A 10598-nucleotide genomic window follows, 5' to 3' on the forward strand; every position below is an offset into this window, starting at 1 on the left:
CACAAAATATGTTTTCCTTGGCGCTTAGAAATTTTCTAGTGGAAATTTCTTGCGATGTGCTCCAGAATGGAACAGACTTTCTAGAAGGTGAGGAATTATGGATCTATGTAATTTCTGCCTGAATTAGGGTCTAGCATATCTTCTTTGGGTTCAGAGTATCTGTGAGTGAGGGTATAGAAGTTGGTTTTTTGCACTCTGCCTGACACTCTGCCCAGGATTCTAGCTACTAAGGCTTTTATCCTTTTTCCTTTACTGAGAAGTGTTTCCTCCTCACTTGGGGACTTAAATCCCTTCTTTATTTTTGCTCCTATTATTTACTACTGTGACTGTTCCTCTCTCATTTTTTGTTACTGGGCTGCACGGTTGTTTTTTTTCATAACCCAAGATATGTTTATCTTCTTTCCATGAATATAATTCCCTTTCTTCTTAAAACTTGCTTAGATCCACAGCCCTGTAGAAGAATTAAACAAACCCACCCAGCAGAAACACTATGGGTTGTTCCGTATTACACTTCTGGATAAAGATCTTTGTAATGGCAGTATCATCTGGCTAGATGAGCATCAGGTTGGATTGATTTCCCAAGAGAAGAGCACATGTTTCTTTTTCTGGATAGAGTGTCCTATGGGGTAGAATTTATGGTTTTCTTTTCAATATGAGAATATCTGATTGCAGACACATGGGATCTTTCATCAACTCTTCCATCAGACTAGAGGAGACGGAAAATTAAGTATCATCTCACATGTGAATATGCGGTGGTTGCATATCCTTTGAAGATGGAAAAGGATTTGATTCTCTGAATCATGTTTTCTCTCTTTCTCAGTTTAGTAGAAAGTCAGATGACCTTCCCCATGCCCCCACATGTCTTCCCTTTAAAGCCAATACATAGAAGTTACAGGGATTTTTTTCTTAAATACTCTAAAATTTTCTGATGGGAGAAAAAAATCTCCCTCTCCCTGAGATCCATTCTTGCAGTTCTCATACAGTATACAATATAAAGGCTGACAGTTTTTGCAATGGATGTTTTCATCCTGCGGCTTGAGATAATACTACGCCCTTCTTTTCCCCACTGACTCACTGTCCAGTTTTCCTTCTTTCCAGGAACCTTCGTGCTGCCCCCTTCACTTCCTTATTTCTGAGGGTGTAGATAAGTGGGTTAAGGGACGGGGTAACAACAGTGTAGAATAGTGAAACAAACTTGCCCCGGCCCTGGTTGTAGCTATGGGTAGGCTGCAGGTAGGTGTAGATGGCTGAGCCATAGAACAGGCAGACCGCTGTGAGGTGGGACCCACAGGTCCCCAATGCTTTTCTCCTCCCTCCGCTGGTACGCATACCCCATATGGCGCGGCCTACGGCCCCATAGGATGCCAGGATGACAGAAGATGGTACCAGAAGAATGACAACGCGGGCGGCGAACATCTGGCGCTCGATGGTGTCTCGGCCGTAGCCACAGACCAGCTTGAGCAGAGCTGGCAGCTCACAGATGAAGTGGTCCAATTGGTAGGGCGTACATAGTGGCCTTGTGGCCAGGAGCGCTGTTTGTGCTGCCGAGTTGGTGAGGCCGCCTAGCCAGGCGGCAGCGGCCAGCGCGCGGCACAGGTGCGGCGAGGCGAGCCCTGCGTAGCGCAGTGGACGGCACACTGCGGCCGCGCGGTCCAGAGCCATCACTGCCAGGAGGACGCACTCGGCCGAACCCAGCGCCAGAGACGTGTACAGCTGGGCCATGCAGCCTCTGCGGTCCAGCCACAGTGCCTGGCCACGAAGGGTGACCAGCAGCGGCGGTACCACGCTGGTGGTGAAACCCGCATCCACCAGAGCCAGGTGGCAGAGGAAGTAGTACATGGGCGTGTGCAGGCGCGGGTCGCGTATAGCCAGCAGCATTAGAGCGGAGTTGCCGATCAGGGTCAGGAGGTAGCAGAAGAGGACAAGAGCGAAGAGAACAGGCTGCAGGGAGGGATAGTCAGCGAAACCCAGAAGGAGGAAGTGCTCCTCTGTGCTGTGATTGGCCTGAGGAGGAAAACTCCCAAAATGTTTGGAAGGATAAAATGTAGATGGTTATTAATCCTTACAAAAAGCAGGGCATGTGGGGGTGAGCTGGGGAGGAATAGGAATATTACAAGTGCTTATGTACGGATTATAGTCTAATTAAAAATCAACACTTTGGGAATATCATCATAATTGAATGTACCTTACTGCATATCGTTTATGAGACTCTATGAGGAAGGTAAAATATTCTTGTTTTGTTTGTTTTGATTTGGTTTTTAGACTACACCAGGCTACACTCAGGGTTTATTCCTGGCTCTGTGCTCAGGTGTCATTCCTGTTTTTTTGGGGGGATCATATGTGGCCTGGAGGATCTAATGCTCACTGGCAGCATAACAGGCAAGTGTTGCACATGCTGCAATGCTCTCATTTCATAGATGAACAAACTTGAGGTCAGAAAGGCTAAACTGCGGCTGGAGCAGTACAACGGGTAGGGAATTTGCCTTGCACATGGCTGACCTGATTCGATTCCCAGCATCCCATATGGTCCCCCAAGCATCGCCAGGAGTAATTCCTGAGTGCATGAGCCAGGAGTAAACCCTGTGCAACGCCAGTGTGAACCCCCCCCCCCCCCGAAAATAAAAATGGCTAAAGTATCCCGCCAGCATGATTGCATGGGGAATATAATCAATTCTGGTTTTCCTTTGGTTTTTGGGCCACACTCAGCAGTGCTCAGGGGTTATTCCTGACTGCACTCACAAATCACTCCTGATAATGCTTGGGGGACCATATCAGATGCCAGAGATTAAGTCAAGGCAAAGTCCTTACTTTCACCCTGGCCCTGGATTCTAACCAGTTCTATGTAGTTTCAAATTTGTGCTCTTCTGTTGCTTCCTTAGTTCTGTTGTATTCCTAGGTCCAAAGTAAAAGGTTGGTTTTCTTCCCATGGATATTATAGCTCTTTAGCTATATGGAGACAGGTTTGAGTTTGAGCCTCCCTCCTACTCCTTTAAAAGTGTGTAGTGTTTAAAGATAGTATAGTTACTTTGGGTTTGATATAAAAAATACTTGGTTGATCAGAATCATGACATTGTTTTATTTACTCTAGTTTTTAAAATACAACCCATCATACTGCTGATTATTGACTTTCTTTTTTTGTTTTTCTTTTTGGGTCATTCCTGGCAATGCTCAGGGGCTACTTCTGGCTCCTGGCTCTGCACTCAGAAATTACTCCTGGCAGTGCTCAGGGAAACATATATGATGCCAGAGATGGAATTAGGATTGGTAGAGTTCAAGGCAAATACCGTCCCCACTGTACTATTGCTCCAGCCCTGATTATCGACTTCTGATGGATGGTAAATCTCTCTTCCATATGGTTTCCAAAGTCCATGCCTCATAGTGCTTATTGTCTAGTGAGGTAATCATGAGCCATATGAATTGATTCACATGGCTCAACCTTGAAATAATCATCTGGGCAGAGGAAAGAAGACTTTTTAATTTAAATTAAGTGTCAGGAGGGTGGGTCACACCAGGTCTAATTGTCTTTGACTAATTATTTTATGGTGGGAAGTCACTTCTTTTCTCTCAGGGTTTTGTTCATGTGTAGACTGAAGAGATTAAACTAGATAACCTCAAATTTCTAGCATTGTCATCTGAATAAATACTTTTAAAACAAATGAAAGTTGAAACAGAAGTCTTTTAACTCTGAGACTGATGATGAGCCAAATTTCCCAATGGTACAGAACGCATTTATGGTTGAAATAATCAATAAAGTTATATAGAAACTGTTCTATTGCATGTTTCCTGACAAGACTCATCATATAGATAACTTGTTTAAACTTCATATTAATTTTAAAAACTGAACTTTTAAATTTATCAGGCTTTAATCTTCTCATTACTATATTAATTATTACTGAATTTATACTTATTAAGCAAAAAAAGTACTGAGTTGTGATTAGGAACATGGGTTAGAGAGTTAGATGTTGAGTTAAAATCTTGGGTCTATCATTTCCCAGTTGAGCAACTTTGGCATTTTTTTTAATCAGTTTATGCCCCAGTTTCCTCATATGAAAATGAGTTAATAATGTTGGTTAAACACAGAAAATTCACTGATCAGTACCTGACTTATTGAATACCTAGTAGGTATTCAATAATTGCTAACTGTTATCTCTGTTGCAAAAATAAGAAAATGTGTTTTCTTTTTTGTTTTGGGGGTTTGCTGGAAACTATACACTGTAACTCAGGAATCACTCTTAAATGTGTGCAGAGGATTAAACTAGGGATGTCCATGTGCAAACATCTAAACCCCTGTACTATATCTCCAGCCTAAGTCCGGGAAAAAAAGATTTTAATGCTTCCTATACTTAGGTACTGCCAGAACTTACATGTAAATATATGTCCACTTTCATGTACTAACTTTGTTCTATATTCACTGGAGAATTAGCTAATATTCTTATTTTATAGAGTAAGATAATTCAAGTGAAATAAGTTCTCCAAGGTCACACAATTTGTTAATGCATGGTTTCAATCTAAATATCTAATTCTTAAATAGAATATTCTTTATTTATAAACCAAACTCTAATATACCAGATCCTAAGAAGAATAAAAATACATACACAGGGCTGGAGTATTGTGGGTAGAATGTTTGCCTTGCATATGGTCAACTGGGGTTTAATCCCTGGCAGCCCATATGGTTTCCTGAGCACTTCCAGAAGTTAATTCCTGAGTGCAGAACCAGGAGTGACTCCTGAGCACTGCTGGGTATGGCCCCAAAATTAAAAAAAAAAGAAAATAGGAACATATATTGGTGGAGGGAAGTTGACACTGGTGGTGGTGGATTGGTACTAGAATATTGTATGCCTAAAACTTAATTAGGAATAACTTTGTAAATCACAGTGCCTTAATATGTATTAAAAAACTTTTAATGTAAAAAGCTAGTAAAATTTTATATTAAAAAGTACATACAAAATTCGACATTTATTTCCAGTTAATTGTATAATATGGGGTCATATTGTAGTAAAGTACAAGAGATGCCATTATATTTTAAAGGTAATAGCTATAAAAGATCACAATTTCTAATTTTGAGTTAATTAAATACTGCACAAGACAGGAAACTTTAAATTATCCCCAAAATTCCATATTGAAACAGGCACACAAATAATTAAGTTGTTCAGGCAACATCTTTACTACATTTACACAGAAATATTTATATGGTTCACACAGATATACACACTCCATAATTTCTTTCACACAAACTGATAGATGTGTACACATTCATAATACTTTAAAAACTTCCAGAAGATAATTTATTATAAATATGTTCTACTTAGACCTCATCTGGTATTCTAGAATGTAGCCCGTTTAAAATATGTTCTACTTACACCTCATCTGGTATTCTAGAATGTAGCCCGTTTACTTAGGGCAATATAATAATAACATGCCTACCTTCATGCCTTGTTCTCTGGTACTGACATTGAGATCTTCACTTTCCCAATTAGATGTTGGTCTTTTGGTTCTGGATTCTCTAGATTTAAAATAGCAATAGGAGAGATGAAAGAAACCCCCAATCTTTTGGTTTCTGGATTGAGTGTTTGATATCAGAGTTGGGTATCTTAATAGGAAGATGTAGAATAGGTGATATCTTGCTTGTCAGCAGAGGAAGGAATAGAATGTATTCAGACAAGAAACCACCTAAGTCTTGTGAAGCATAGAGATTCAGGCTGAGGTGATGATGTCTAATCCTGGACAGCTCTGTAATGGAGAAAAGGAAAGGTAAAAGTTTGAGCCTATTGGTAGTTGCAATCAAAATTAGTTGTTGGTAGTAACAGAAATATTCTTCCTGATTGTAAAAGGCAGTAGGAGTTATAGAGAAAGAGGTAGAGTGTTCGATCCTCATGAGAGAGTAAACAGGGAAATCAACTAGAATCAACTCCAGAGGGTGGAGCTCTGGGGAATCTATGTTCCACTCTTATAATTAGCAGTTTGTATAGTGTCCAAGTGGATTACTCTGAGGGTGAGGAAGAGAGAATTCTAGAGGGAAGGGTTCTTTTTAGCATAGCGTATCATGGAAATATTTAGAGGCAGGGTAACACTTTCCTCTCCTTGTAATTTTTATCCTATAATTTCATTCTCTGATGGGGAGATCTTAAACTAGTCACTTAACCTCAGTGTCATCATCTGTAAAATATGGAAAAACCCTTATTTATTATAGATTCATAGATTTACAGAGTAATCCTCAGTTTTGAATGTAGCTTTGATTTTCTTTTGCCTGTTACCCCTCCTTCTTGCTATGTTTACCTCCTTACCTCCTTAGCACCTCTTTATACATTGAAGATTTTTGTATATGGCTCTCTTTATCCAGAACCACTACTACATAATTATTTTATTTATTTATTTGTTTATTAAAATTAGAAACACTTAGGGGGCTGGAGCGATAGCACAGTGATAGGTCGTTTGCCTTGCACGTGGCTGGCCCTGCCAATCCGGGTTCGATTCCTCCATCCCTCTTGGAGAGTCAGTATCTCTGAGATACCGAGAGTATCTTCTCCGCGGCAAAGCCTGTCAAGCTACCTCTAACATATTCGATATGCCAAACACAGTAACAAGTCTCATAATGGAGTCATTACTGAGCCTGCTCAAGCAAATCGATGAAGAAAGGGAGGACAGTGCTACAGTGCTACAGAAACATTTTGGAACCATAATTTACAATACTGGTAATAATAATGTTTCAGGGATAAAATGCTACACCCCATCCAACACCAAAACGTCAATGTTACTCTAGTTTTCTCTTAGGTTTCATGTCCCCACTTAGCAGACTCTGTTATCTATGTTGACTTTCTCCCCACTTCTGCACCAGCACTGGTTGTACTTGTTCTTTTGGACGTGTGCCAGTCTCTGCAGTGTGAAATGATATTGTTGTTTTGACTTGCATCTCCCTGCTAATGAGCAATGTAGTGCATATTTTCATGTGCCTTTTGGTCATTTGTATTTATCTTTGAGGAAGTTTCTGTTCATTTCTTTGATTTTTGATCACTTGATCTCTTGACATCCCGTTACTCATCGATTTGCTCGAGTGGGCGCCAGTAACATCTCCATTTATCCCTGTCGCGTGCTAGTGTAGCCCAGTGATGTCTGCTCACTCCAGGAACACAAAGAGCCTCAAACCGATCGTTCAGGGTCTTGATAAAGAAGTCTGATCTTCATAGGTGGGCGGCCATGCGATCTTTTGACATCCCATGGAATCCAGTGGATAACAACTCTAGTCCAGTGGTCATCTCCAAATTGCATTATGTGTCCAGCCCATCTGATTTTTGACGCCTTGGCAAACGAGACTACATCCCTGATTCTTGATGGTCAACGGAGGTCGGAACTCCAGATTCCTTCTCTCACTTGAGTGAAGCAAGATACTCTAAGCATAGCTCTTTTGATTTCTCTTTGGGAGACCCGAATAGCATTCTCATACTGTTTTTGTAGGGCCCAGGTCTCTGAGGCATATGTTAATGCAGGAAGAACGATGGAGTCCAAAAGATGTGCCCGGAACCGGAGGTTCTTTGTTCTCTTAGCTATTTCTTCGATGCTCTTGAAGGTATCCCACACCACTCTGTTCCTCCTGCACAACTCAGGTGCCAGGTCATTTGTCATGTTGAGTTCTCGACCTAGGTACACATAACTGTTGCATTTGGAGATGTTTGTTCCATGGAGAGTGAATGGAACGTCAGGAATGAGTTCGTTTCCCATAAACATTGTCTTCGTGAGATTCAACTGCAGTCCTACCTTTCCACACTTAGAGTCGAAGTCGGCCAGTATTTGTGCCACTTGGCTAATGTGTTATTAGAACGATGTCATCAGCGAAGTGGAGGTGGTGTAGTTGCCGGCCAGTTTTTGATGGGGTTGGATTTTTTTTCCCTGTAAAGTTCTACCAGTGCCTTGTATATCTTTGACATTAACCCTTTATCAGACTGGTATTGGGTAAATGCTTTTTCCCATTCCATGGGCTCTCTTTATATCTTGGTCTCATTTCTTTTGAGGTAGAGAAGCTTCTTAGTTTAATAAGACCCATTTGTTTATCTTTGCTTCAATTTGCTTGGTTAGTGGTATTTCATCTTTGAAGATACCTTTAGCTTCAATGTCATGGGGGTGCGTTCTGCTTATGTTTTCCTTCGTGTACTTGATGGATTCAGATATGATACTGAAGTATGTGATCCATTTTGATCTGACTTTTGTGCCTGGCATTAGAGATTTGAGTTCTTTTCTTTCTTTCTTTCTTTTTTTGTTTGCATGTGGCTGCCCAGTTTTCCCACCGCCACTTGTAGAGCGGCTTTCCTTGGTCCACCTTGTATTTTTCTCCTTTATCAAAGATTAAGTGATTATATATTTCAGGGTTTGTGTCAAGATATTCAGCTCTTTTCCACTAACCTGCAGATTTGTCTTTATTCTAGTACCATGCTGTTTTCATTAGTACCACTTTGTAGTAGAGTTTGAAGTTGAGAAAGGTGATGGCAACATGTTTTTTTCCCCAAGGATTGTTTCAGCTATTTGTGGGGTTTATTGTTACACATGAATTTCAGAAGTGCTTGATCTGTTTCTTTGAAAAATGTCTTGGGTAACTTTATGGGGACTGCATTGTATCTAAATAATGCTTTTGGAGATATAACCATTTTGACAATGTAGTCCTCCTAATTCATGAGCAGAGGATGTATTCTTCATTTTATGTGTCCTTGTTTATCTTTTGAAGTAGTATTTTGTAGTTTTCTTTGTATAGGTCTTTCAGCTCTTTAGCTGATTTTAAGGTACTTGATTTTCTTTTATTAAATTTTTATGAGTTAGTTCAAAATATTTGATTAAATTTAATATTTAAACACCAATCCCACCCCCATTATACCTTTCCACCACTAAATTTGGGATGTTTCCATCCCAAGCCCCAAGCCCTGTCCCAAACTGCAACCGAAATAATCTATTTTGTATTGCTTGTTATGAAGAACTGCTGAACATGCTTACAAAAAAGTGTTCATATAGGAAACAGTGTGAAGATTGTTCTATTTTGGCAGGAGCCATTAAGACATTCTATAGGATATCACTAACATGTTGTTAAAATTTGGGTGATGTGAACTTTGGTATGTATATCTGAAAATATGTATATATGTATACATATATTTCCCTTTATGATTTGTTGCCTACTATCTGAAACCCATCAAATATGGTGTGGTAATTTTGGAGAATGGGTAGGGAGTGTCTTATGATGTGTCCTGGAATATGTTCACACATATGTGAGGCTTGTCCCGAGCATGTGGGGAGTTACCTTGAGCGTGGCAGCGATTGGCTGCTGGAGGTAGGTCCCTTGGGGTGGGGAAGGCTCTCACCCGCCCTTCTCTGGGGCACACAGTGTGAAACAGCCTGGCGTGGAGTCCAGTGGCAAGGCTCTGGGGGCCTCATGTTATGCTCCCTTCCAGGAGAAGTAGTTGAGTCATCTGGATGGTGGCCCATGACGAGATTATCTGGTGCCAACAGGAGGTGGCTTATGGGCATGACCCCTGGGTGCCCAGAGACTGGGGGAAATGGGCAGAGGATCTCTGCTCCCGGGTCCCATTGAGCCCAGAGATCAAGGTCACAAAGTCCCGCATTACCTGGGCATAAGGTACCAATTTTCTGACACATATTTGTAAATGGGGTTGTTTTTAAAAAATATCTTTTTTCTCTTTAATTATGTGCATATAATATGTGCATAGAAGGCCTTTGATTCTGTAGAGACTGAAGCCATCATCGAAGCCCTAGCCAAACAGAGTGTTCAAACTCAATACATTAGGATCCTCCATGAACTGTATTATGGATTCACTACCAGGATCTCACCATTCTACAAGGAAGTGATCATCCATGTCAAGAGAGGGCAGGGTGATACATTTCATGGAAACTCTTCAGTGCCACCCTCGAGAACATCATGAGACAACTGGAATGGGAAGGAATGGGAGTGAAGCTAGACGGTCGGCAACTACACCACCTCCACTTCGCTGATGACATCGTTCTAATAATACCAAACATTAGCCAAGTGGCACAAATGCTGGCTGACTTTGACTGTGAGTGTGGAAAGATTGGACTGCAGCTGAATCTCACAAAGACAAAGTTTACGAGAAATGGACTCATTCTGATGTTCCATTCGTTCTCAATGGAATGAACATCTCCGAATGCAACAGTTATGTGTACCTAGGTTGAGAACTCAACATGATGAATGACCTGGCACCTGAGTTGCACAGAGGGAAGAGAGCGGCTTGGAACTTCAAGAGCATCAGAAAAATAGCTAAGAGGACAAAGAAACTCCTGCTCCGGGCACATCTCTTCGATTCCACTCTTTCTCCTGCATTAACATACACCTCAGAGATCTGGGGCCTACAAAAACAGGATGAGAACGATATTTGGGTCTCCCAAAGAGGAATCAAAAGAGCTATGCTTGGAGTATCTTGCTTCACTCAAGTGAGAGAAAGAATTCAGAGTTTCGACCTCTGTTGACCATCAAGAATCAGGGATGCTGTCTTGTTTGCCAAGGCATCAAAAGTCAGATGGGCTGGACATGTAACACGTTTGGAGATGACTGCTGGACTAGAGCCATTACCGACTGGATTCCACAG

General features: G+C 41.2%; 1 protein-coding gene across 1 annotated transcript; it reads right to left on the reverse strand.

The window, feature by feature from the left end:
• Positions 1–1071: 1071 nt before the first annotated feature.
• LOC130036077 (putative olfactory receptor 2I1) lies at positions 1072–10196 on the reverse strand. Its single transcript, XM_056128049.1, has 2 exons — positions 10177–10196; positions 1072–1993 (listed from the first exon to the last, which is right to left on the reverse strand). Exons 1-2 carry the CDS (start codon positions 10194–10196, stop codon positions 1072–1074), a joined length of 942 nt encoding a protein of 313 aa, XP_055984024.1.
• Between the last annotated feature and the right edge of the window lie 402 nt (positions 10197–10598).

The sequence above is a fragment of the Sorex fumeus genome, unplaced genomic scaffold (assembly GCF_029834395.1).
Source record: "Sorex fumeus unplaced genomic scaffold, SorFum_2.1 ptg000063l, whole genome shotgun sequence".
Lineage (NCBI taxonomy): Eukaryota > Metazoa > Chordata > Mammalia > Eulipotyphla > Soricidae > Sorex > Sorex fumeus.

Bases quoted from the DNA above. Each gene is read 5' to 3' on its own strand.
- LOC130036077 (XM_056128049.1), bottom strand. From the start codon at position 10,196: ATGTTGAGTTCTCAACCTAG. The intron at 1,994-10,176 runs GTACACATAACT...GGCCAATCACAG, and splicing joins ATGTTGAGTTCTCAACCTAG to CACAGAGGAGCACTTCCTCC.